A 23,308-nucleotide genomic window follows, 5' to 3' on the forward strand; every position below is an offset into this window, starting at 1 on the left:
CGCCAATCAGGAGGCCGGAAGGGGCGGGCACTGTGATACGTGGCCCTGCGTGCGCAGGGGCGGGGCCGTCCGGGTCAAGGAGCAAACCCGGCACAAGATGGCGGCGGTAGCGGCAGTGGCGGCGCGTAGGAGGCGGTGAGGAGTCCGGAACCCGGGGGCGCACCCGGATGCCCCTAACTCCCCACACCCCATATTGCTCCCTTTCGTATGCCCTGTGTGCCGCCCTGCTCCCCAGGCCTCGCGGAGACCCTTCGTTCCTCGAGGCGGCCTCAGGCTCCTCCAGGCCCCCCTCCCGTCGTGGTGGCCCTTGCCCCTGGGGCTCCTGCCTCCGCCTCCGGGGCTCGCAGAGGCCGCACCGGCGCGCTCTTCTCGGCCTGGGTCGCTCTCCCCAGTCTGGCTTCCCCGGCGGTTCGTGCCGGCTAGCACCGCCGCCTTCTTCCTGCAGTGGCTGGGCGGTCCGGGGAGGTCAGGGTGGGGGGACACACGCACCCCCGCCCCTGGCAAAGCCGCCTGTTGCCTCGCGGCCGCCTCGCCTGGCGCCCGCCTCGCGCCCGCTTCGGCTCCATCCCTACTATTGTCTTCACGTGGGCACCAGCCAGGGCTTGTGTTCACTTTGGCTGGGTACGACTGGGGTAGGGTCTGTAAGTTCAGAATCTGCATGGGTGATGTTGCTCAAACACGCCATGTAATCGAATGGTCTAGTCCTTGCTCTCAAGTTGTTAAGTACCGGGAGAAGGAGGAGAAAGGGTTCGAAACACATCAGCTCCACAAAGCGTTTATCTAACGGATATACTGGGAGTGTGAAAAGAGTGGATCATAAACTTAGCACTGGGTAGCCTGAAATAACAAACAGGTCTTACTTACCAGCAGTTCATGCCTGACTTTTTAGCTTGTGAACTCTTCTTGTTGAGGGGTGCTCAGAGGCATCTCTGGATTTCTAGCTCCCTTCAGCAGAACATAACTAAAAGATACCTCAAAATCCTATTCTCTGGCAGGAGCAGGTGGCTCACACCTGTCTTCTTTGCTACTCACAGAGCTGAGATGTGAGGATCAGGTTCGAAGCCATCCCAGGCAGGAAAGTTTATGAGATTATTTATTTCCAGTTAACCAACAAAAAGCCAGAAGTGGAGGTGTGACTCAAGTTTGTACAGCCATAGCTTTGAGTGAAAAAGGTAAGGGACAATTTCCAGGCCCGGAATTCAAGGCCCAGAACTGGCATACATTAATAAAGTCTTATTCCCCATTGTTATCCCTTCAACTCTATTCTGCAGAGCATTTAAATCATTGGCTTAACACTGTTGCTTAGGGGATGGTGCATATGAGCAATGGCCTGAGATGCTTACTGTAGTCACTCTTCGGGACCTCAGCCACATGCCCTGTGGCTAAGTTTTCCTTCCTTCCTTCCTTCCTTCTTTTCTTTCTGTCTTTTTTTTTTTGCCAGTCCTGGGGCTTGAATTTAAGGCCTGAGCACTGTCCTTGGGTTTTCTCAAGGCTAAAGCTCAGCTACTTAAACCACTTCCAATTTTTTTTTTTTTGCCAGTCCTGGGCTTGGGCTCAGGGCCTGAGCGTGTCCTTGGACTTTCTCAAGGCTAGAGCTCTACCACTTGAGCCTCAGCATCACTTCCGGCTTTTTGCTATGTATGTGGTACCCAGGAATCAAATCTGGGTCTTTGTGCATGCTAGGCAAGCACTCTGCCACTAGGCCATACTCCTGGCCCCCTTTGTTTGCTTGTTTTGTCTTTTTCTTTTTTGGTACTGGGGACTGAACTGAGGATGTTGCACTTGCTAGACAAGTGCTTTGCCACTGAGCTACATCCCAGCCATGAATTTTCTGATAGCATTGATTTTGCTAGTTTTGCTGATACAAACCTGTATCTAGTGTTTTCCTCACTTTTCTCACTGGCCTGCTGTAGAATACTCTCTTTGCAGAATTTTGTGGTCCTATATCATGGAGAGCGTGTGTTCTGTGATCCCTTTTCTAGTTATTTTCATCTTTATTTTTATTTTTTGCCATGATGATCAAACCCAGGACCTGGTACAGGCAAAGTAAATGCTTACCACTAAGCACTCTGGTGCATTTTTTAAATTGTTAGCTTATAAACAGATATAAAGTCTAGATCTAATGTGTATAATAGGTCCTGTTGTTAGTAATCCTATTACAGATTGCAAAGTTTTGTTGCCTAGAAGAAATCTGTCTCCTTCCTCTCTACTTTGAAAACTTCTCCAGCAAGTGTTCCTGTACAATTCATATAAAAAAGAGTTACCAAGACAAGCGCAGTGGCTCACGCCTGTAATCTTAGCTTCTCAGGAGGCTGAGATCTGTGGATCCCTGTTCAAAGCCAGCTCAGGCACTAAAGTCCATGAGACTCTTATTTCCAATTAACCACTAGAAAACTGGACGTGGTGCTGAGGCTCAGGGGGAAGGGCTGTAGCCTTGAGTTGAAGAGCTCAGGGACAGTGCCCAGGCCCAGAGTTCAAGTCCCACAATGGACAAAAAAAAAAGTTACCAGCAGGTCAGGTGCCAGTTGCTCATGACTGTGATCTTTGCTACTCAGAAGCTGAGATGTAAGAATCATGGTACAAAGCCAAAGCCAGCCTGGACAGGAAAGTTGTTGAAAGTCTTTTTTTTTTATTTTTATTGTCATTCCTGGGGCTTAAACTTAGGGCCTACCCACTGTCCCTGGGCACTTTGTTCAAGGTTAGTGCTCTGCCACTTGAGCCATAGCGTCATTTCTTGCTTTTTCTGTATAAGTGGTACCAAGGAATCGAACCCAGGGCTTCCTGCATGCTAGGTGAGCACTCTACTAGGCTACACTCCTAGCCTCTTGGTGAAACTCTTACCTCCACTCAAACTAAAACTACCAAGAAGGCCAGAAGTGGAGCTGTAGCTCAAGTGGTAGAGTGGTAACCTTGAGCAAAAGAAGCTCAAGGCCAACTGTATCTGTTTAAGTTTTTGTGTGTGGGGGGGGGGTTAGGGGGGGTGGGAGTCATGGGGCTTGAACTCTGCCTGGGCACTCTCTCTGAGCTCTTCAGCTCAAGGCTATGGCCCGACCTTTTAACCAAACCCTACTTCCCATTTTCTAAAGATTAATTGGAGATAAGAGTCTCAGGTCCTTTTGTGGTAGACTGGCTTTGAACCTTGATCCTCAGATCTTAGCCTCCAGACTAGCTAGGATTATAGACATGAGCCACCTCGCCCGCCTGGCTCCTGTACTCTTTCATTGCAGGCTAGTGTTCTGCCACTTTCAGCCACAACTCTACCTCTAGTTTTCTGGTGGATAACTGGATGTAAGCATTTCATAGATTTTCTTGCCTGAGTTGGGCTGGCTTTGAACTGTGATCCTCAGATCTCAGCATCCTGAATAGCTGGCATTACAGGTGAGAGCTACCAATGCCTGGATATATATATGAAATGGAAGAAGTCTATGTTGCCTGGTTGGGCCTTGAACTCTTTGGCTTAAGCTGTCATCCTTCTTCAGCTTCTTAAATTGCTGTGAACTATAGGTGACACTTTATCATTTAGAGAGCTTTTGAACAAAAACACAGACCCTATTTCAGTCCTATTAAATCATAGTTGTAGAGGTTGAGACAAGAGCACTAATGCTTTTTTTTTTTTTTTTTTTTTTTTGGTGGATCATTGGGCTTGAACTCTAAGCCTGGGTGTTGTCCCTGAGCTCTTTAGCTCAAGGCTACTGCCCCACCCCTTGAGCCACAACCCCACTTCCCAATTTATGGTGATTAATCGGAGATAAGAGTCTCACGTTCTTTAGTTCTTTAGTGCCCAGGCTGGCTTTGAACTGAGATCCTCAGATCTTGGTCTCCTGAGTAGCTAGGATTACAGGCATGAGCCACTGCACCAGGTCAAAGCACTTAATAGTTTTCAAGTTGCTTGTAGAGTTGAAAGCTAGGGATACAAAACAGACAGGCCCCATGGCTATGTTATGGGTAATTGGAGTTATAGGTCTTGTTCTTTTCAGCCCTGGGTAGTGATGGAGTGCTTTATTTTAAAGATACAAAAGTATATTTAGGAGGAGCAGAATCCCTGGTGTGCTGTAGGAGTTAAGATCCTTAGGAATTGTGACCAGCAGGCTAGCTGAGGGTACATCTTTAATTTTTTAATTATACCTGCTGTCTCTGCTCATTCACAAAAGATACATTTTTTGTTGTTGTTTCTTTCGTCCACACATGGTACCTCCATTTCCTCGGAGACTAGCTGTTAATACTTTTTATTTTTCCTCTTGAGAGACTGATGAAACTACAGTTAATACAAGGGCCTCTGAAGGACAAAGCTATTTGTTCCCTTCCTCTTTTTATTTGGCCAGTCCTGGTGCTTGAACTCCTGGTGCTTGAGCTCAGTTCCTGAGAATCTCTGTGCTTAAGGTTAACACTACCACTTGAGCCACAGTACCACTTCTGGGTTTTTTTTCTAATTGGAAATTAGAGTCTCATGGACTTTCCTGCCCTAGCTAACTTTGTGATCCTCAAATCTCAGCTTCCTGAGCTCTTGTCTCTTTTTTTTTTTGGTCAGTCCTTGGGCTTGAACGCAGGGCCTGGGCACTGTCCTTGGACACTTTTTTTTTTCCCCCAGTCTCGGGGCTTGAATTTGAGGCCTGAGCACTGTCCTTGGGTCTTCTCAAGGTTAGAGCTCTGCCACGTAAGCCATAGCACCACTTCTGGCTTTTTCTGTGTATGTGGTACCAAGGAATTGAACCCACAATCATGCAAACTAGGCTAATCTCCCAGCCCCATTTTGTCTTCTTTTATTGTGCCAGTACTGGGACTGGAACTCAGGGCTTCAAACTATTGCTTGGCTTTCTCATTCAAGGCTGATACTTTACCATTTGGGCCTCAGCTCTAATAAAGTCTCAGATTTTCTACTAGGACTAGCTTCAGACAGGGATCCTCAGATCTTGGTGTCCTAAGTACCTAGGATTACCTCCTACAGGAGCCACCAGCACCTGGCCAGTCTCTTGGTCTTTTGTGCTTTGAATTGTGATCTTCCACTTCTCAGTTTCTTGAATAACTAGGATTACACATTGAGTGTCTGGCTCTTTAATTTTATTTACTTATTATTTTGGAGATTTTAAATTAAAATTTAAAAATATTCAAAATATTTTTAGTTTTGTAGGATGAGTTCAGGGCCTGGATACTGTCCCTGAGCTCTTGTGCTCAAATCTTTTTTTTTTTTTTTTTTTTTTGCCAGTCCTGGGCTTGAGCTCAGGGCCTGAGCACTGTCCTTGGACTTTCTCAAGGCTAGAGCTCTACCACTTGAGCCTCAGCACCACTTCCGGGTTTTTTCTATATGTGGTACTGAGGAATCGAACCCAGGTCTTCATGCATGCTAGGCAAGCACTTTAACCACTAGGCCAAACTCCCGGCCCCCTCACAAATCTTGTTTGGGTTGGCTTTGAACCTGAATCCTCAGATCTCATCTCATCCTCCTTAGGTCCTAGGATTGCAGGAATGAGCCACCAGCACCTGGCTTTAATTTTTTGAAAGCATACAAGGTAGACAAGGTAGATTTTCTTTCTTTTCCTCTTTTTTTTTTTGCCAATCCTGGGGCTTGAACTCAAGGCCTGAGCACTGTCCTTGGGCTTTCTCTACCACTTGAGCCACATTACCACTTCTGGCTTTTTCTATGTATGTGGTACCGAGGAATCGAACCCGAGTCTGCATGCATGCTAGGCAAGTATTCTACCACTAGGCCAAACTCCTGGCTCCACAAGGTTAAATTTCATTGTGACAGATCCCTAATCTCCCTATCTTTCTTCCTTTTTTTGGAGATGGGGGAAGCTTGAACTTAGGGCCTTGTGCTCTCCCTTTGTGTTTTCACTCAAGACTGGTGCTCTCTCATTTTCACCATATCTCTACTTCCGGTGTTTTGGTGGTTCCTTGGAGATAGGAGTCTTTTAGGCTAGGCTTCCTGGACTGGAGCCTGTAATCCTACTAATGAGGCTGAGACCTGAGGATCTTGTTATGAAGCTAGCCTGAACAGTCATGATTCTTACCTCTAATTAACCACTAAAGGTGAAATTAAAAAAAAAAGAGTTGTTACTCACGTATTAGATACCAGCCTTGAGCAAAAAAGCTAAGGGACCTCATCAGGGAAAAGAAAAGTCTCAGGATTTGTCTGCTGGAATGGTCTGGCTTCAAACTGTGATCTCACCCTTCTGAGTAGCTAAGATTATGGGTATGAGTCACCAGTGCCCTCTCCCCCTTAGAACAATTTGAATAGGCTTCATTTTTTATTTTCATATATGCAAAGAAACTATGTCAACCAAATTCATCCTTATTCACCCTCTTTGTTAGCCTTCCTTCATAGTGTTGGTTCCTTATCCCTCCCTTTCCCATCCAAGCTTGATATTTTCCCGTTTCTTTTGGTGCTGGTACTTGTTGTCCCTTAGCTTTTTTTTTGGCCAGTCCTGAGCTTGAGCTCAGGGCCTGAGCACTGTTCTTAGACTTTCTCAAGGCTAGAGCTCTACCACTTGAGCCTCAGCACCACTTCAGGCTTTTTTCTATGTGTGTAGTATCAAGGAATGAAACCTGGGACTTCGTGCATGCTGGGCAAGCACTCGATCACTAGGCTAAACTCCTGGCCCCGTCTCTTAGCTTTTTTACTCAAAGCTGGCACTCTACCACCTCCATTGTTACTATTACTATTACTACTTCTTCATATAATAGCAATTATAATTATTAATATTTAATATCATTAATAGTTATTATATAATAATTATTATATTTATTTTTTACAATCATGGGGCTTAAACCCTGAGCATGGTTGCTGTCTCTGAGCTCTTCACCTCAAGGCTACCACCCTTCCCCTTGAGATACAGTGCCACTTCCAGTTTTCTGTTGGTTAATTGGAGATAAGAGTCTCAGGAACTTTAGTGCCCAGGCTGGCTTTGAACCAGGATCTTCAGATCTCAGCCTCCTGAGAAGCTAGGATTATAGACATGAGCCATTGCGCCCAGCATCCACTTCTTATTTTTTGCTGGTTAATTGGAGATCAGAGTCTTAAGCAACCAGGTGCCAGTGGCTCATGCCTGCATTCTAGCTACTTAGGAGGCTGAGATCTAAGGCTCCTAGTTCAAAGCTAGCCCAGGCAGGAAAGTCCATGAGACTCATCTCCAATTAATCACCAGAAAGCCAGAAGTGGCTCTGTGGCTCAAGTGGTAGAGCACTAGACTTGAGCTGAAGAACTCAGAGGCAATGCCCAGGCCCAGAGTTCAAGCTCCATGACTGATACCAAAAGAATTATTTAAAAAAAAAAAAAAAGAGGGGCCAGGAGCATGGCCTAGTGGTAGAGTGTTTATCTAGCATGCATGAAGACCTGGTACCACATACATAGAAGAAGGGGGAAGTGATGCTGTGGCTCAAGTGGCAGAGCTCTAGCCTTGAGAAAACCTAAGGACAAGTCAGGCCCTAAGCTCAGGCCCCAGGAATCATAACAAAAAGGAGTCTTAAGGAATTTTCCTGCCTGGACTAACTTTGATAATCCTCATATCTCATCCTTTAAAGTAGCTAGGGTTACAGGCATCATGAGCCTTTTATGTGTATTAATCACATTAGCAGGTTTCACAGTTGTCATGCATATATTTTGCTGAGGATAACCGTGTAATTATGTTTTGTTTTTCAAGCCATCTTTTAATTTATTATTATTATCATTATTGTTATTATTATTATTATCTGGTAGTGATCCTGAGGTCTGAAACTCAGGGCCATGCACTGTCCCTGAGCTCATCAGCTCAAGCCTACCACCCTACCCCTGGAGCCACAGCACCACTTCCAGTTTTTCTGGCAGGTTAATTGGAGATAAGAATCTCATGGACTTTAGTGCCCAGGCCGGCACCTCCATCCTCAGATCTCAGCTTCCTGGGTAGCTAGGATTACAGGTGTAACCATCATGCCTGGCTATCTTCTGCCATCTTTTCTATTTAATTTGACCCTATCTTCCTCCTTTTTCCTGAGCTGTCCTTTAATGCTATAACAGGACATGGGGCCCTTCCTAACTTCCATGTTGATTCTACCTCTTTGTCCTTTTGTTCCATAGGTCTTGGGCAGGTGTGGTACTGGCGTGTTTAGGGGTCTGCTTGGGGATTACCTTTGCTGTGGATAGAAGCAACTTCAAGACCTGTGAAGAAAGTTCCTTCTGCAAGTAAGTTATTTATGGGAGAATGGGTTGAAAATGAGGGTGATGTTGTAGGTGGCAATGAATACCCTAAGAACTTTGCAGGTGATAGAGATACTTAGGAATATTGGGGTGCTCTCTTACCTTATTTCCCCATTTGTTGTACTTGGCAGGAGGCAGCGAAGCATACGTCCAGGCCTTTCACCATACCGTGCCTTGCTGGAGACTCTGCAGCTGGGTCCTGATTCTCTCTCTATCCATCTGATCCATGAGGTTACAAAGGTGAGGCAAGGCATGGAAAAGTAGTGGAGATGGGGAAAGGACTGAGGAATCACTTGGGAAGGGAGAATTTACAATGAACAACCTATGTCAGCCTAATCTTTGGATAGTTATTCTTTGTAAAGAAATCTAATCTTAGGTCCTTTAGGCAAAGTCTTAAAGGGGGAGACCCTTTCAAGAGGGACCAGGTTCAAGGATTTTGCATGGTATAGTCCCTCTCATTTCTCCAGACCCAAACCTCTGTTCCCGCAGGTGTTGCTGGTCCTGGAGCTGCAGGGACTTCAAAAGAACATGACTCGGCTCAGAATTGATGAGCTAGAGCCCCGGCGGCCCCGATACCGTGTGCCAGATGTTTTGGTGGCCGATCCCCCTACTGCTCGGTAAACCAACCAACCAACCTTCCTTCCTTTCTTCTTGCCAGTGTTGGGGCTAGTGCTCTGCCACTTCAGCCACAGCACCACTTCCAGCTTTTTCTTTGTATGTGGTACAGAGGAATGGAACCCAGGGCTTTGTGCATGCTAAGCAATTTATCTACCTCCAGACTATGCTCCCAGCCTCTCGGCAAATTTTTCTTAAAAACATACCTTTCCTTTCCTTTTCTCTCTCTCTTTTTTTTTTTTTTTTTTGTCAGTCCTGGTACTTGTACCCAAGACCCTGGCCACTGTCTCTGAACTTCTTTCGCTCAAGTCTAACACTCTGCCACCACCACTTGAGACACAGTTGTACTTCCAGCCTTTTCTGTTTATCTGGTACTGAGGAATCACCCAGGGCTTCATACATGCTAGGCAAGCACTGTTTCACTAAGCCACATTGCCTGCCTTCAACTTTGTTTTTTTTGTTTGTTTGTTTGCTTTTTTTTTTTTTTTTTTTTTTTTTGCCATTCCTGGAGCTTGGTTTCAGCTTAGGCACTGTATTTGAGCTTTCTCAGAGCTAATGCTCTTCCACTTGAGCCATAGCACTACTTCTGGCTTTTTCTGTGTATGTGGTACCAAGGAATCCAAACCCAGGTCTTTGTGCTACTAGGCAGGCACTCTACCAGTAGACCACACTCCTGGAGCCTCAACCTTTTTTTTTTTTTTTTTTTTTTGCCAGTCCTGGGACTTGAACTCAGGGCTTGAGCACTACTATCTTTGGACTTCCTCAAAGCTAGAGCTCTACCACTTGAGCCACAGCACTACTTCTGGCTTTTTCTATGTATATAGTACCAAGAAATCAAACATGGGACTTCGTGCATGCTAGGCTAGCACTTTTCCATTAGGCCTAACTTCCCTTTTCCCCCCACCCTTTTTTTTTTGGTCGGTCATGGGGCTTGATCTCTGGATCTGGGCACTGTCCCTGAGCTCTTCATCTCAAGGCTACTGCCCTACTTCTGGAGCCACAGGGGCATTTCTGGTTTTCTAGTGGTTAACTGGAGATAAAGAGTCTCACGGACTTTAGTGCCTGAGCTGGCGTTGAACCATGATCCTCAGATCTCAGCATCCTGAGTAACTAGGATTACAAGCATGAGCTACCACACCAGCCTTTTTTGGGTGTATCCTACATTAGGATAATTTTCAAGTGTTTCTCCATGCTGTTCTGACTCTTATCTTTCTCTGTTGTACCTACTTTCACTCTATCTTCATTCAGTAAGCAAATAGGTATTATTTCACCTTCTGTCTCTGGCCTGGCTTGGGCGCTGGTAAGAGAAAGTAAACAAGGTTGAATAGACTTTTCAGGCCCATTACTCCCCCCCCTCTGATTTTACTTTTTCCCCCCCCTCAAAACTGCTCAGAGGACTGGGAGTTTGGCCTAGTGGTAGCGTACTTGCCTAACACACATGAAGACCCAAGTTGTATTCCTTGGTACTACATATATGTAGAAAAAGCCAGAAATGGTGTTGTGGCTCAAATGGTAAAGCTCTAGCTTTGAGAAAGCCAAGGACAGGGCTCAGGCCCTGAGTTTAAGCCCCAGGACTGACAAAAAAAAAAATTACTCAGAATAGGATATTCAATTTATGTATGTCTTTATTGTGCTACTTCTAGGGCTTGAGCTCAAGTCCTAGGCTCTGTACTTAGCCTTTTTGCTAAGGCTAGTGCTCTACCACTTTAGCCACAGTTCCACTTCTGGCTTTTTGGTGATTAATTGGAGATAAGAGTCTCACTGACTTTTCTGCCTGGGCTGGCTTTGAACTGTGATTCTCAAATATCAGCTTCCTGAGTATCTAGTTACAAATGAGCTACAAGCCTTTTTACCTCTGGAAATATGCCTCTGGCTTTTGCATGCGTCTCATCACAGATTGCATTTTCTTTTGAAGTACTGGGTTTATCCTTGCTCTTTGCCCTTTTATTTTTGCCATTCCTGGGGTTTGAACTCTGGGACTAGATGCTGTCCCTGAGTTTTTGTGCTTAAGGCTAATGCTGTGCCACTTTAAGCTACAGCTCTATTTCTAGCTTTTTGGTAGTTAATTGGAAGTAAAAGTTTCACAGACTTTTCTTGCACAGGTTGGCTTTGAATCTTGATTCTCAGATCTCAGCCTTATGAGTAGCTAGGCATGAGCCCAGCTTGCCCTTTGCCCTTTTCTGTATCCCTTTTCATATCTTTCCCAGGCTTTCTGTCTCTGGCCATGATGACAATAGTGTTGAGCTAACAGTGGCTGAGGGACCCTACAAAATCATCTTGACAGCTCAGCCATTCCGCCTTGACCTGTTAGAGGATCGCAGTCTTCTGCTCAGTGTCAATGCGCGAGGACTCATGGAATTTGAACACCAGAGAGCCCCCAGGGTCCCGTGAGTATACAGGGGTTGGAACAGCAGGGAATCACTATGGGAGAGCTCAGGGATTTTGTGGGTTATCTGACACTAAGTTCCTGGGAGGAGACTGGGTGACAGGACTGGTAGGTAGAAGTTGGGGGCTGGGAGAAGCTATCTGGGAGGGGTTGTGATTTTGTCCATTTTCTGTACAGACCAGGAGGCTGTTGCTTTTGTCCCTGAGCTGTGCTTTGGGTACCTCCTCTAGGAGGCCTGCCTGGGTCTATCTCTCCTTCTTTCCCTTCTCATATCATCATATTCCCCATATTTATTTTCTTTCTTTAAAAAAAAAACTATTTATTTATTTATTGGTTTCTTTTTTCCCCCATCTCTGGAAGTTTGTCGACTGAAACTCACTTTTATGTTTCTGTTTTTGTGTTGGTTTTGTGCCTCCTTTTCCCCTTCCCTATTCATTTCCTCCTGCCCCAGTTTTTCGGATAAAGTTAGTCTCACTCTTGGTAGCATTTGGGATAAGATCAAGAGCCTTTTCTCTAGGTAAATGAATGGCCACTGGTACTCTCTGTGTTTCTCTGTCTTTGCCTACCCATCACTCTGGCCCTCTGGGAAAAGGATCTTTCCATGCCCTGTCCTTTACCTCTCCCACTTTTCCCCATTGTGTGGCATTTTGGCCCTTGTTCAGTGTTGCTCTGGCTAGCACACCCATTAGAGAAGGAAGATGAAGTTCTGGAAGTCCTTAAGGAATGTTCGGAACTTAGTGTTTTGCCAAGGGGTGGAGGGATATTGCTTGTTGCTGGGGTTTTTCACCCTTAGCTGAGATGGAACTGAGGTCTTTGACAGCTGCTTGCCAGCCACCTGAAAACATTCTTTAGAACCTTTAAAAGTTTCTGTTTGTGTCTGGAGAGGGTAACTGTGGTCTGACTTACTCCCCTTGCAAAACCCTGTCTCAGGCCAGGTGTCTGAAGCTAGTGAGAAAGTAGCTGGGATCAGAGTCAGGACTAACATTCAGAACTCAGGCCCCTGAACCACGCTTTGCTTGTTTCTTCAGATGCTGGCAGAGTCTGGTGATTTGCCCCTGTATGTAGAAAGCATCTCCTGGTAGAATTTACCCCTCATTTTCTTTTCTCAGTTTGTTTCCCATCTTTTGAAAATGTAACTGCATCCTGGGGTCCCTCTCCACGCTTTAACGTTCAATCCCTTGCTCCAGTGCTTTCATCCCTTTGGATCCTTGGCTCTCTATTCCCCTACCCCTCCTTCCACTAGCCCCTCGTCCCTGCCCCCTCTGGATTGGAGCAGACGGCTCTCCTACCTTCCAGGCAAGGATCAAAAGACCCAGCTGAGGGCGATGGGGCCCAGCCTGAGGAAACTCCTGGGGATGGTGACAAGGCAAGTTGGACAGGGTGGGTGGTGGGAGGATGGGCTGGCTGGGAAAGGCCCACAAGAAACTTTAGGGAACTGGGAAACATGGCCGGACTGGTAGACCACCAGCTGTAAGTAAAAGAGCTGAAGGAGAGTGCGAGGTCCAGAGTTCAAGTCCCCGTAATCTGCATATTAAAAGAAAAAAAGAAAACCTACAAACTCAGCAAGTCTCACCATGAGGGATTGGATTTAGAAAATGAGGGGGAAGAAAAATTGGTGTATGATTGGGTTGTGGTCCACTTTCCTTCTTACAGCCAGAGGATACCCAGGGGAAAGCAGAGAAAGATGAGCCAGGAGCCTGGGAGGAGACATTCAAAACTCACTCTGACAGCAAGCCATATGGTGAGGAGCTGGGAGAGCCCTGGGCAGGGGCACAGGGAGTCCTTGCTAAAGAGGGTGCACTGGAGCTCAGCCTTGTTTTTTGGTTTTGGTTTTTGTTTTTCTAGGCCCCACCTCTGTGGGTTTAGACTTTTCTCTGCCAGGCATGGAACATGTATATGGGATCCCTGAGCATGGAGACAACCTGAGGTTGAAGGTCACTGAGTGAGTCCCCTAATGACACCAGGAGGAAAAGGGGGTGAGGGAGGAGGAGGGAAAGGTGGGAGGAAGTCTGAGTTATTGGATAGTCCAGGTACGCATCGATCACTTTCTGTTTTTAATCGCTATTGGTAGTTCAGAAAGGTTTTTTTTTTTTTTTTTGAGAAAAGATAGAGAAACCGGGTGTCAGTGACTCCTGTAATTCTTAGTATTCAGGAGACTGAGAGCTGAGGGTCACGCACATGTAGTTCAAAGCCAGTCCTGGCACAAAAGACCATGGATCATCTCCAGTTAACCACCAGAAAAATTAAAGTGATGCTGTGGCTCAAGTGGTAGAGCACAGAAAAATTATTTCTATCACTCCCTGAATCTGGTAGGGTTTGGAGTACTGCAGTTGGGACCAGTTCTTAGCTCAGGCCTGTCTGTCTGTTTACCACACCAGGGGTGGGGAGCCATATCGCCTGTACAACTTGGATGTGTTCCAGTATGAGCTGGACAACCCCATGGCCTTGTATGGGTCTGTGCCTGTGCTCCTGGCACACAACCCTCATCGAGACTTGGGCATCTTCTGGCTCAATGCTGCGGAGACCTGGGTTGATATATCCTCCAACACTGCGGGAAAGGTAAGGATAGGGAGATGGCAGGGCCTGAGCTAAGCACGATGGCTCATGCCTTTTATCCTAGCTAGTCAATGGCTGAGATCTGAGGATCATAGTTCAAAGCCAACCTGGGCAGGAAAGTCCATGAGACTTTTATCTCTAATAAACTACTTGAAAACAGCCAGAAGTATAGCTGTGGTTCATGTGGCACAGTGCTAGCCTGCAGTAATGAAGCTCAATCCCTGAATTGAAGCCCCAGAATTGGTACCACGAGAGAGAGAGGGAATGGGGGGGAGCCTGAGATCTGAGGATCATGATTTGAAGCCAGTCTGGGTAGGAAACTCATGAGGCTCATTAGCTCCCAAACAGCCAAAAGTGGGGGGGTGTAGTTTAAATGATGGAAAGCCAACCTTATGAAACAGCGAAAGCACAGTGCCCAAATGCTGGCTTCAAGCCTCAGTACCACACATACACCATAAAGAGAAGAAAGAAATTAACATACTCTGGGTGCCTGAGGCTCATCCCTGTAATCCTAGCTACGCAGGAGGCTGGGATCTGAGAATAATGGCTCAAAGCGAGCCCAGGCCTGAAAGTACCCATGAGACTCTTAACTTCAATTAACCACTCAAAAACTGGCTCAAAGAGGGCCGGGAATTTGGCCTAGTGGTAGAGTGCTTGCCTAGCATGCATGAAGACCCGGGTTCAATTCCTTGGTACCCCACATACATAGCAAAAAGCTGGAAGTGGTGCTGAGGCTCAAGTGGTAGAGTTCTAGCCTTGAGAAAGTCCAAGGACAGTGCTCAGGCCCTGAGCCCAAGCCCAGGACTGGCAAAAAAAAAAAAAGAACTGGCTCAAAGTGGTAGAGCACTAATCTTAAACAAAAGAGCTCAGGGATAGCCCCAAAATTTACACTGATATCCTTCCCCCCCCAAAATGCTGTGAGTGTGGCCTAGTGGTGGAGTGCTTGCCTAGCATGCATGAATACTCAGGTTTGATTTCTCACCACATACATAGAAAAAGCCGGAAGTGGTGCTGTAGCTCTAGTGGTAGAGCTCTAGCCTTGAGAAAAAACCCCAAGGACAGCACTCAGGCCCTGATCTCAAGCCCAGGACTGGCCAAAAAAAAAAAGTATCCAGTCTCAGGAAGACAGTTTTCACGGCAAGATAAATTTGAGATGGTAATTGCTAATACTGAAAGCCATGGAGATGGATGTGGGTATGTGCTGCTTTAGTTAATGCAGTACACAAACGCCTCTCTGGGGGAGGTGACATTTTAGTATTACACTAAAGGAAGACCTTAGGAGTCAGTTGTGTGAGGACCTTGAGGAGATTATTGCTACTTTTGCATGGAATTGGAAAATACAAGGGCTGATTTCTCTTTGGTCCCTTCTGTAGACTCTGTTTGGAAAGATGCTTGACTACCTGCAGGGTTCTGGGGAGACCCCACAGACGGATGTCCGTTGGATGTCAGAGAGTGGTATCATTGATGTCTTCCTCCTGCTTGGACCGTCTCCCTTTGATGTCTTCAGACAGTATGCTAGTCTCACAGGTAGGGTCCACTCTGCTAACTTACAGCCTCGCTCCTCTTGTCTTTTATACTTCTTTCAGAAATTTTGTGTTCTAATCTCCTTACTAGTGCTATACCCCCAGCCTCCCTTAGTTTCTGGCTGTCCCCACTGGCCCCTAGTTGGTCCTGATCCCCATTAATACCCCCATCCCTTCACAAACCTACAGGAACCCAGACATTGCCCCCACTCTTCTCCCTCGGCTACCACCAGAGCCGTTGGAACTACTGGGACGAGGCTGATGTTCTGGAAGTGGATCAGGGTTTTGATGATCACAACCTGCCCTGTGATGTCATCTGGCTTGATATTGAACACGCTGATGGCAAGCGGTACTTCACCTGGGACCCCAGCCGCTTCCCTCGGCCCCGCGCCATGCTTGATCACTTGGCCGCCAAGAGGCGGAAGGTAAAAGGGTTGCAGCCCATGGTCAGTCATCTCATGGTAAAGGCCGAGGCCGGATAACCTTGAAGATCTCTGACCAACCCCTTTTGTGTTCCTTGACCTCAGCTGGTGACCATCGTGGACCCCCACATCAAAGTGGACTCTGGCTATCGAGTACATGAGGAGTTGAAGAACCAGGGCCTTTATGTTAAAACCCGGGATGGCTCTGACTATGAGGGCTGGTGCTGGCCAGGTAGGCAAGCAGAAGCTTGAAGGAGAGGGAGTTGGAAGGCTCGGAGGTACATTGGTGACTTGGTCCTGGCAGAAATTTGACCACTACTTTTACCTCCTTCTAGGCTCAGCTGGTTACCCTGATTTCACTAATCCTCTGATGAGAGCCTGGTGGGCTAACATGTTCAGCTTTGACAATTATGAGGTAAGCTAGGCCCTTTCCTGTGACTCCTGTCCTTCCTACCCTGTGTGCATGCACAGATAGTCTTCCTGGTTGTCACATCCTGCTTTGGTTGGGTGCCTAAACCTTTGTCAGCCCTTGGTCTGAGTAAATAATTCTTTCTAGGCGCCCTCACACTGACACTGCCTGTCTTCTTCCTTCTGTTTGTCCTCTTGTCCATATCATCTGCTTATATTCCCAGGGCTCAGCTCCTAATCTCTATGTCTGGAATGATATGAACGAACCTTCTGTTTTCAATGGTCCTGAGGTCACCATGCTCAAGGATGCCAAGCATTATGGGGGCTGGGAGCACCGAGATGTCCATAACATCTATGGCTTCTATGTGGTAAGAAATTGAGAGAGGAGAGCTGGTGGAAAGAAAAAAGATAGAGCCTTGTTGGGCTCAGTGGCTCACACCTGTAATCTGAGGATCCCAGCTCAAAGCCAGCCTGGCACTAAAGTCCGTGAGACTCTTATCTCCATTTAACCACTAGGAAACCAGAAGTGGCTCAAGGGGTAGGGCTGTAGCCTTGAGCTGAAAAGCTCAGGGGCAACACCCAGGCCCAGAGTTCAAGCCCCACAACTGAGAAAACAAGAAAAGGAAAAAATAATAAGAAAGATCCTAGAGACTTGAGGATCAGACATCTTGCAACTGATAATGGGACTATTCTTATTACTCCCTTTCTTTCTCTCATCTTTACCCAGCACATGGCCACTGCAGATGGGTTAATACAGCGCTCTGGTGGAATAGAACGCCCCTTTGTTCTGAGCAGGGCTTTCTTCGCTGGCTCCCAGCGTTTTGGTAAGACTTGGAGAATAGAGCTGTGGCAAAGAGAGAATACCAGATCAAAGATGCAGACCTAGGCCTAGAGAGTTGTTCACTGAGCTCCCTAGCTGGGTACTCTCAAATGGAGTCAAAGAGAGTGGGAACTAGATGCCAGTAGCTTACACCTGTAGTCCTGGCTACTTAGGAAGCTGAGGTCTAGAAGATTCCAGTTTGAAGCCAACTTGGACAGAAAAGTCTGTGAGACTCCATCTTCAAACTAACCAGGAAAAAAAAACTGGACTGGAGACCCTGAGTTCAAACCCCAGTACTAGCAAACAAAATTCTTGTAAGCTCTACTATCTTTTGAGGCAACCCCTATCTTCTGCTTCTGGGGACCCCAGAGTAGATGTGGTTCGGCAGAGTGGTCACCTATGCAAAATGCTAAGGCCTTTTCTCTGTTTAAGCTCTCTTCCTCTTGTCATCTTCAGGAGCCGTGTGGACAGGGGACAACAGCGCTGAGTGGGACCATTTGAAGATCTCCATCTCTATGTGTCTCAGCTTGGGGCTGGTGGGACTTTCCTTCTGTGGGGGTAAGAGGGAGGAATTTAGGGGTTTTTTTGGTAGGAGAGGTGCAAAGATCATAGGACCCAGAACTACAATTTGGGCGTCGGGAGTGTTTGTCTTGAACCATCTTCTCTAACTGCTTCCCCCTCCCTTTCCCAGCGGATGTGGGTGGCTTCTTCAAAAACCCAGAGCCAGAGCTACTTGTTCGCTGGTACCAGATGGGTGCCTATCAGCCATTCTTCCGGGCTCATGCTCACATGGACACTGGGCGGCGGGAGCCATGGCTCTTAGCATCTCAGTACACAGACATAATCCGAGATGCCTTAAACCAGCGATACTCCCTGCTTCCCTTTTGGTACACTATCTTCTATCAGGCCCATCGAGAAGGGTTTCCTGTCATGAGGTGAGGCGTTCTTCGGGCCCTTGTCGAGCAGGCTGAGAGTGGCTGGGGAATACTGGGAACTGTGAAAAGAAGGGAAACCTCATCTTAAGAGTTAGAGGGATGGGACTGTGAGTGTGGTAGAGCGCTTGCCTAGCATACAGGAAACCCTGGGTTTCATTCCTCAGTACCATATATACAGAAAAAGCTGCAAGTGGTGATGTGACTCAAGTGGTAGAGCGTTAGACTTGAGAAAGCCCAAGTACAATGTCCAGGCCCTGAGTTCAAGCCCCAAGACTGGCAAAAAAAAGGGGGGGGCTGGGAATGTGGCTTAGTGCAAGAGTTCTTGCCTAGCATAGATGAAGCCCTGGATTTGATTCCTCAGTACCACATGTACAGAAGAAGCCTGATGTGGTACTGTGGCTTACATGGTAGAGTGGTAGCCTTGGACAAAAGAAGCTCACGGACAGTACCCAGGCCCTGAGTTCAAACTCTAGGACTGGCTCACCCCCCCCCCCAAATAAAAAATCATTTTTCTCTGGTCCCTTTACACAGAATATCTTTCTCATCCTGCTTCCTTCCTAGGCCCCTGTGGGTACAGTATCCTCAGGATGTGACTACCTTCAGTATGGATGATCAGTTCCTTCTTGGTGAGAAGTGGTTGATTTGGAGTGGAGAAGCTCTTGGCTGTGGATACTCAAGAAGGGTGGGATGCATGTGGCTGGTGATACAGGGGACAGATGCTCTGGTGCTTCCCATTTAGCCTGTCAGTTACAAGTTGGTTCTCTTGTGTTTTAGGGGATGCACTTTTGGTTCACCCTGTATCAGATGCTGGCGCTCATGGTGTGCAGGTTTATCTGCCTGGCCAAGGGGAGGTGAGTTACGGAAAGGCATAGACAAAAAGTAAACGATATGGGGGTCCCTGTGCAATGGTGACTCAACATCTTAACCTTGTCCCCACAGGTGTGGTACGACAGTCAAAGCTATCAGAAGTATCACGGTCCTCAGACTCTGTACTTGCCTGTAACTCTAAGCACTGTGAGTATACCAGTTCCATCTGCCTGTAGGTTTACAGACAGGAACTGTGTGTACTTTGAGGTGGTAACCGTAAGAGCAGAAACATGTTGAGGTGTAAGTGGTGACTTCATCCTTGCACTGCTTTTGTTGTAGATCCCTGTGTTTCAGCGAGGAGGAACAATTGTGCCTCGATGGATGCGTGTGCGGCGCTCTTCAGACTGTATGAAGGATGACCCCATTACTCTGTTTGTTGCACTCAGCTCCCAGGTGAGTATCCAGGCAAAGAGCCACCTTGGGACTCAGTCTCCTAGGGATGAGCTCCCGACTTCCTCTTTGCCTAGGTGCCTAATTGTCCCATTTCCTGCTCAGGGTACAGCCCAAGGAGAGCTCTTTCTAGATGATGGGCACACATTCAACTATCAGACTAGCCATGAGTTCCTGTTGCGCCGTTTCTCCTTCTCTGGCAACACTCTTGTCTCCAGGTAATGGTATCGCTCTGAGGGAGTTGGTCCTTGGGGAAGTCACCATTGACTGCACTCTTCCCTCATCTCCTGACCTTGCTTTGGGTGACTTCCTTCCACTCTTAACATTTTTTTCCTTGATGGACATCTGCTTTTGCCACCTTCAGCTCAGCAGACCCTAAAGGCCACCTTGAGACACCAGTCTGGATTGAGCGAGTGGTGATAATAGGGGCCGGAAAGCCAGCAACTGTAGTGTTGCAGACAAAAGGTTAGTGACTGGGCAGGGAGTTTGGCCTAGTGATAGAGTGCTTGCCTAGCATGCACGAAGACCCAGGCTTGATTCCTCAGTACCACATACATAGGAAAAAGCCAGAAATGGTGCTGTGGTTCAAGTGGTAGAGCTCTGGCCTTGAGAGAGCTCAAGGACAGTGCTCAGGCCCTGGATTCAAGCCTGGGACTGGCAAAAAAAAAAAAAAAAAAGGTTAGTGATTGACTGGGCTCTAGGATGGCGGAAGAGAGGAAGCAGAGGCAAGGTTCACAATGTTGAGATGGCCTTTCCTGTTAGCCAACTGTGGTACTCTTCTTCTCCCAGGATCTCCTGAAACCCGCTTATCCTTCCAACATGACCCGGAAACTTCTGTGTTGGTCCTGCGTAAGCCTGGTGTCAATGTGGCATCAGATTGGAGTATTCATCTCCGATAACCCAGGGGATCCCTTCTTGGTTGGGGAGAAGGGTGTGGTGGTGATGATGAGAGTTAACCCTTCTACCTTGAATTTTGATCCTCCCCAGACTCTGCCCTTTTCCAAGACCCAGATTCTTACCAACATCTGGGCAGGATGATAGGACTGTTATGAGCTCCAAATTCCTTTTGTGACCTCTTGACTTCTGTTCTCTGACACCAAGCCTTCCCCTTCATCCCTCCCCCTTCCCCCCCAGCATCCTATTGCTCTGACTGGAGCATATTACTTGTGACAACCTCAGAACTACAAGGCCCTTGCCTCTCCTCTTTCTCCTCCTTTAGGAACCTTGATTTCCCCACACCCTGTCCAACTGTGCATCTTGTATGTTGATACCATTTCTTGGAAGAAGATGAGGGCAGTGAGCTTTAGTGTTCCCTTTCTCCTTCCTTTTTTTTTTTTTAATTTTTCCCTACCCATCTCCCCTTCTCCCCACCCCCCTTTTTTTGTTTGTTCATTCCCCTGGCTCTACCATGTCCAGACCTCCCCTTTCTCTGCTCCTGGGACTTGTCTCTATATTGGGACCACCCCTTACCTGGTAAGGAATAAAAGGAACAAGAGTGAGGTTGCTTCCCTCTCATCTCAACCAACCTTTCCCTCTACCCCACTTCCTTCCAGAGCTGCTGCAGTTCTGTGGGGACAGTTCTGTCCCTGTCCCCTGGGGGAGAGACATTTCCAGACCTCCTTAACTAAGAGGGGATGGGTGAAACTTTTGCCTCCTTCTGGTCCCCTGGGGCTTCAAGATGAAGAAATCAGTTGTGGTTTCATTGAATCACGGTCACCTGTATTTATTGCTGGGAGAAAGCTTCGGGTGGGGAGAGATGATCATGTGTGCCCAGGGTTGGCCAGAGCTCTGGGTGGGAGGTGGGTGGGTAAACTGGGGCAATATTTGTGGGATTTTTTTAAACTTCCTTTTGGCCCCCAGCTGTGACAGATTTTGATAAAAGGAGAAATAATAAAAAAGATAAACCATAAGTAACTGCAGGTGTCTGAATGCTAGTGGTAACGCAAGTCATACCCTAGAAGCTCGGGAGCCTGACATCTTCATCTGGCTCCATCATAAGCATCATTTCAGTTGAATGCATAAGCTCCAGCCTTCCTCAGCTTGTTAGAGGCCAGCAAAGCCAGGGATTTTAAAATAGACTTGGTTAATAAGTGGTAATCAGAGTTGACAACATTTCTCGAGTAAAACAATATCAGCAGGAGCCTCTTTGAGGAAATTAAAGTCGGATGTTTTCAGAGTAGAAGCTCTGTCTCTAGCTGACAGAACCTTAAAAAAAAATTCCCATTAATCTGGGCGTGGTGGCTCACTCCTGTAATCTTGGCTGCTTAGGAGGCTGAGATCTGAGGATCTAGGTTCAAAGCCAGCCCAGGGAACTAACGTCAGTGAGACTCTTATCTCCAATTAACCACTAGAAAACGCTGTGGCTCCTGGGGTAGGGCAGTAGCCTTGAGAAGAAAAGCCCAGGGACAGGGCCCAGGCCCAGAGGTTAAGCCCCACAACTTTAGGGTGGGAGTGGGGGGGGACAAACTCCTATTAATGACCAGTAGTTTGGCTTAGTGGTAGAGTGATTGCCTAACATACACAAAGACTCGGGTTTGATTCCTTGATACCACATACATAGAAAAAAGCCAGAAATGGTGCTGAAGCTCAAGTACAAGTGGCAGAGCTCTAGCCTTGAGAAGAACCCAAGAACAGTGCTCGGGCCCTGAGCTTAAGCCCAGGACTGGCCCCCCCCCCAAAAAAAAAAAAGAAAAAAAACTGGAAGTGGTACTGTAGCTCAAGTGGTGAAGTTCTAGCCTTGAGAAAGCCTAAGGACAATGCTCATGACCTGAATTCAAGCCCCAGGACTGGCAAAAAAAAAAAAAATCTCCCACTAAGTTAGGTGCCAGTGACTCATGTCTATAATTGTAGCTACTCAGGAGGCTGAGATCTAAGGAAGTCAGCCATGCAGAAAAGTACCAGTGAGGTTCTTTTTTTCTTTTTTTTTTCCCTTCCAGTCCTGGGGTTTGAACTCAGGGCCTGAGCACTGTCCTGAGCTCTACCACTTGAGCCATAGCACCACTTCTGGCCTTTTCTATGTATGTAGTACCAGGAATTGAACCCGGGTCTTTGTGCATGCTAGGCAAGTACTCTACCACTAGGCCAAACTCCCACCCTCTAGTGAGGCTCTTATCTCCACTTAACCACCAGAAAAGTGGAAGACCTGTGACTCAAAATAGCATAATACTAGTTTTGAACAAAAGAGCGCAGGGACAGAATCCAGGCTCTGGATTCATGTTGCATAACTGACAAAAGAAATTGATGATGTTGTGGAACCCAACAAAGCATTTAGTTATAATTGGTGCAATCAGTCACATATCCCAGGGGCCAAGAAACCCTAGACTCAGAGCCACTGAAACTACCTGATGGATGGGGAGATAACCACCTGGCCACCTGGGGGTAAACAAGAGGACAAGTAAAGGTAGATGCAACAGCAGATACTTATGAATAAAATATTTCACACCCTCTCTTGTCCTGGACTTCATTTATTGAGTTGCTGAGTCAATCTGAGGAGACTACAGCGCAGTTCTGGCATTGAGTTGCAACACTGACAGGCATCCTCTGCTGATCTGCACCTCTAGTATGTGTTTGTTGCCTCTTAGAGTTACGGAAGCCAAGTGGTGGCAAGTTGGTGTGAATATTGCCTACCAGTGTTAGACTCCCGATTCAGCGGGATGTCTTCCAGACGGAGCCCCCTTCCCAAGGAACAGCGAGACCACGCAGTCGGATGCAATCAGCAAGAGGTTTATTCAGGAACACGAGTACTCGGGGCAACAAGGTCTCCTAGGAGACTTGCGCACCTAGGCTGGGGAGAGGGGGATATTTATGGGTGGCTGAAGCAGGTTACAGAAGCAGAAGCATAGTTACAGAGTAATGATTGATTATAATCACATTAGGTAAGACTCAGCTAGGGGCTCAGCTAGGGGTTTATTGAATTTCCACTTGGTTAAACAGGCAGTTAACTGCATGTCTTGTTTCTGGCCATATCTTATTGTTTTATTCCTTGAATTTCCTCCTCTTATTCAGGTTCATAAGGTATACAGTTTCGCTGACTCGAACCAACTCAAACTGCACATCCTGTTGGCTGTTCTTCAGCCCATTGTATAAACTGCAGCTACTTGCACTATTCTAAAGACCATTCTTTTAAGACTTTGGATTATGTTTGTGTTGTGAAAGTACTTTCGAGTGGTTGCTATTGGTTACTATTACATTATGGGGAGATTTCATATTTCTCATC

General features: G+C 46.9%; 1 protein-coding gene across 2 annotated transcripts; it reads left to right on the forward strand.

The window, feature by feature from the left end:
* Positions 1–65: 65 nt before the first annotated feature.
* Ganab (glucosidase II alpha subunit) lies at positions 66–20,991 on the forward strand. Of its 2 annotated transcripts, XM_090347519.1 has the most exons (25): positions 66–135; positions 8,051–8,155; positions 8,302–8,410; positions 8,660–8,787; positions 10,993–11,172; positions 11,623–11,688; positions 12,468–12,537; positions 12,825–12,912; positions 13,017–13,113; positions 13,550–13,730; positions 15,101–15,254; positions 15,440–15,675; positions 15,778–15,904; positions 16,008–16,087; positions 16,305–16,448; positions 16,808–16,904; positions 17,357–17,458; positions 17,592–17,835; positions 18,397–18,461; positions 18,610–18,686; positions 18,775–18,849; positions 18,982–19,095; positions 19,198–19,310; positions 19,457–19,557; positions 19,882–20,991. In XM_090347519.1, the coding sequence occupies exons 1-25, from the start codon at positions 98–100 to the stop codon at positions 19,989–19,991; spliced, it is 2,901 nt and encodes a 966-aa protein (XP_090203645.1). In that variant the 5' UTR covers positions 66–97; the 3' UTR covers positions 19,992–20,991. The 2 variants fall into 2 exon arrangements, with proteins under 2 accessions (XP_090203645.1, XP_090203646.1); XM_090347520.1 differs by lacking the exon at positions 11,623–11,688.
* The last annotated feature ends 2,317 nt before the right edge of the window (positions 20,992–23,308 follow it).

Source organism: Megascapheus bottae, chromosome 16, assembly GCF_031878675.1.
Source record: "Megascapheus bottae isolate mThoBot1 chromosome 16, mThoBot2.hap1, whole genome shotgun sequence".
In the NCBI taxonomy this organism is placed as follows: domain Eukaryota; kingdom Metazoa; phylum Chordata; class Mammalia; order Rodentia; family Geomyidae; genus Megascapheus; species Megascapheus bottae.

Bases quoted from the DNA above. Each gene is read 5' to 3' on its own strand.
- Ganab (XM_090347519.1), top strand. From the start codon at position 98: ATGGCGGCGGTAGCGGCAGTGGCGGCGCGTAGGAGGCG. The intron at 12,538-12,824 runs GCAAGTTGGACA...TCCTTCTTACAG, and splicing joins CTCCTGGGGATGGTGACAAG to CCAGAGGATACCCAGGGGAA. The intron at 12,913-13,016 runs GTGAGGAGCTGG...TTGTTTTTCTAG, and splicing joins CTCTGACAGCAAGCCATATG to GCCCCACCTCTGTGGGTTTA.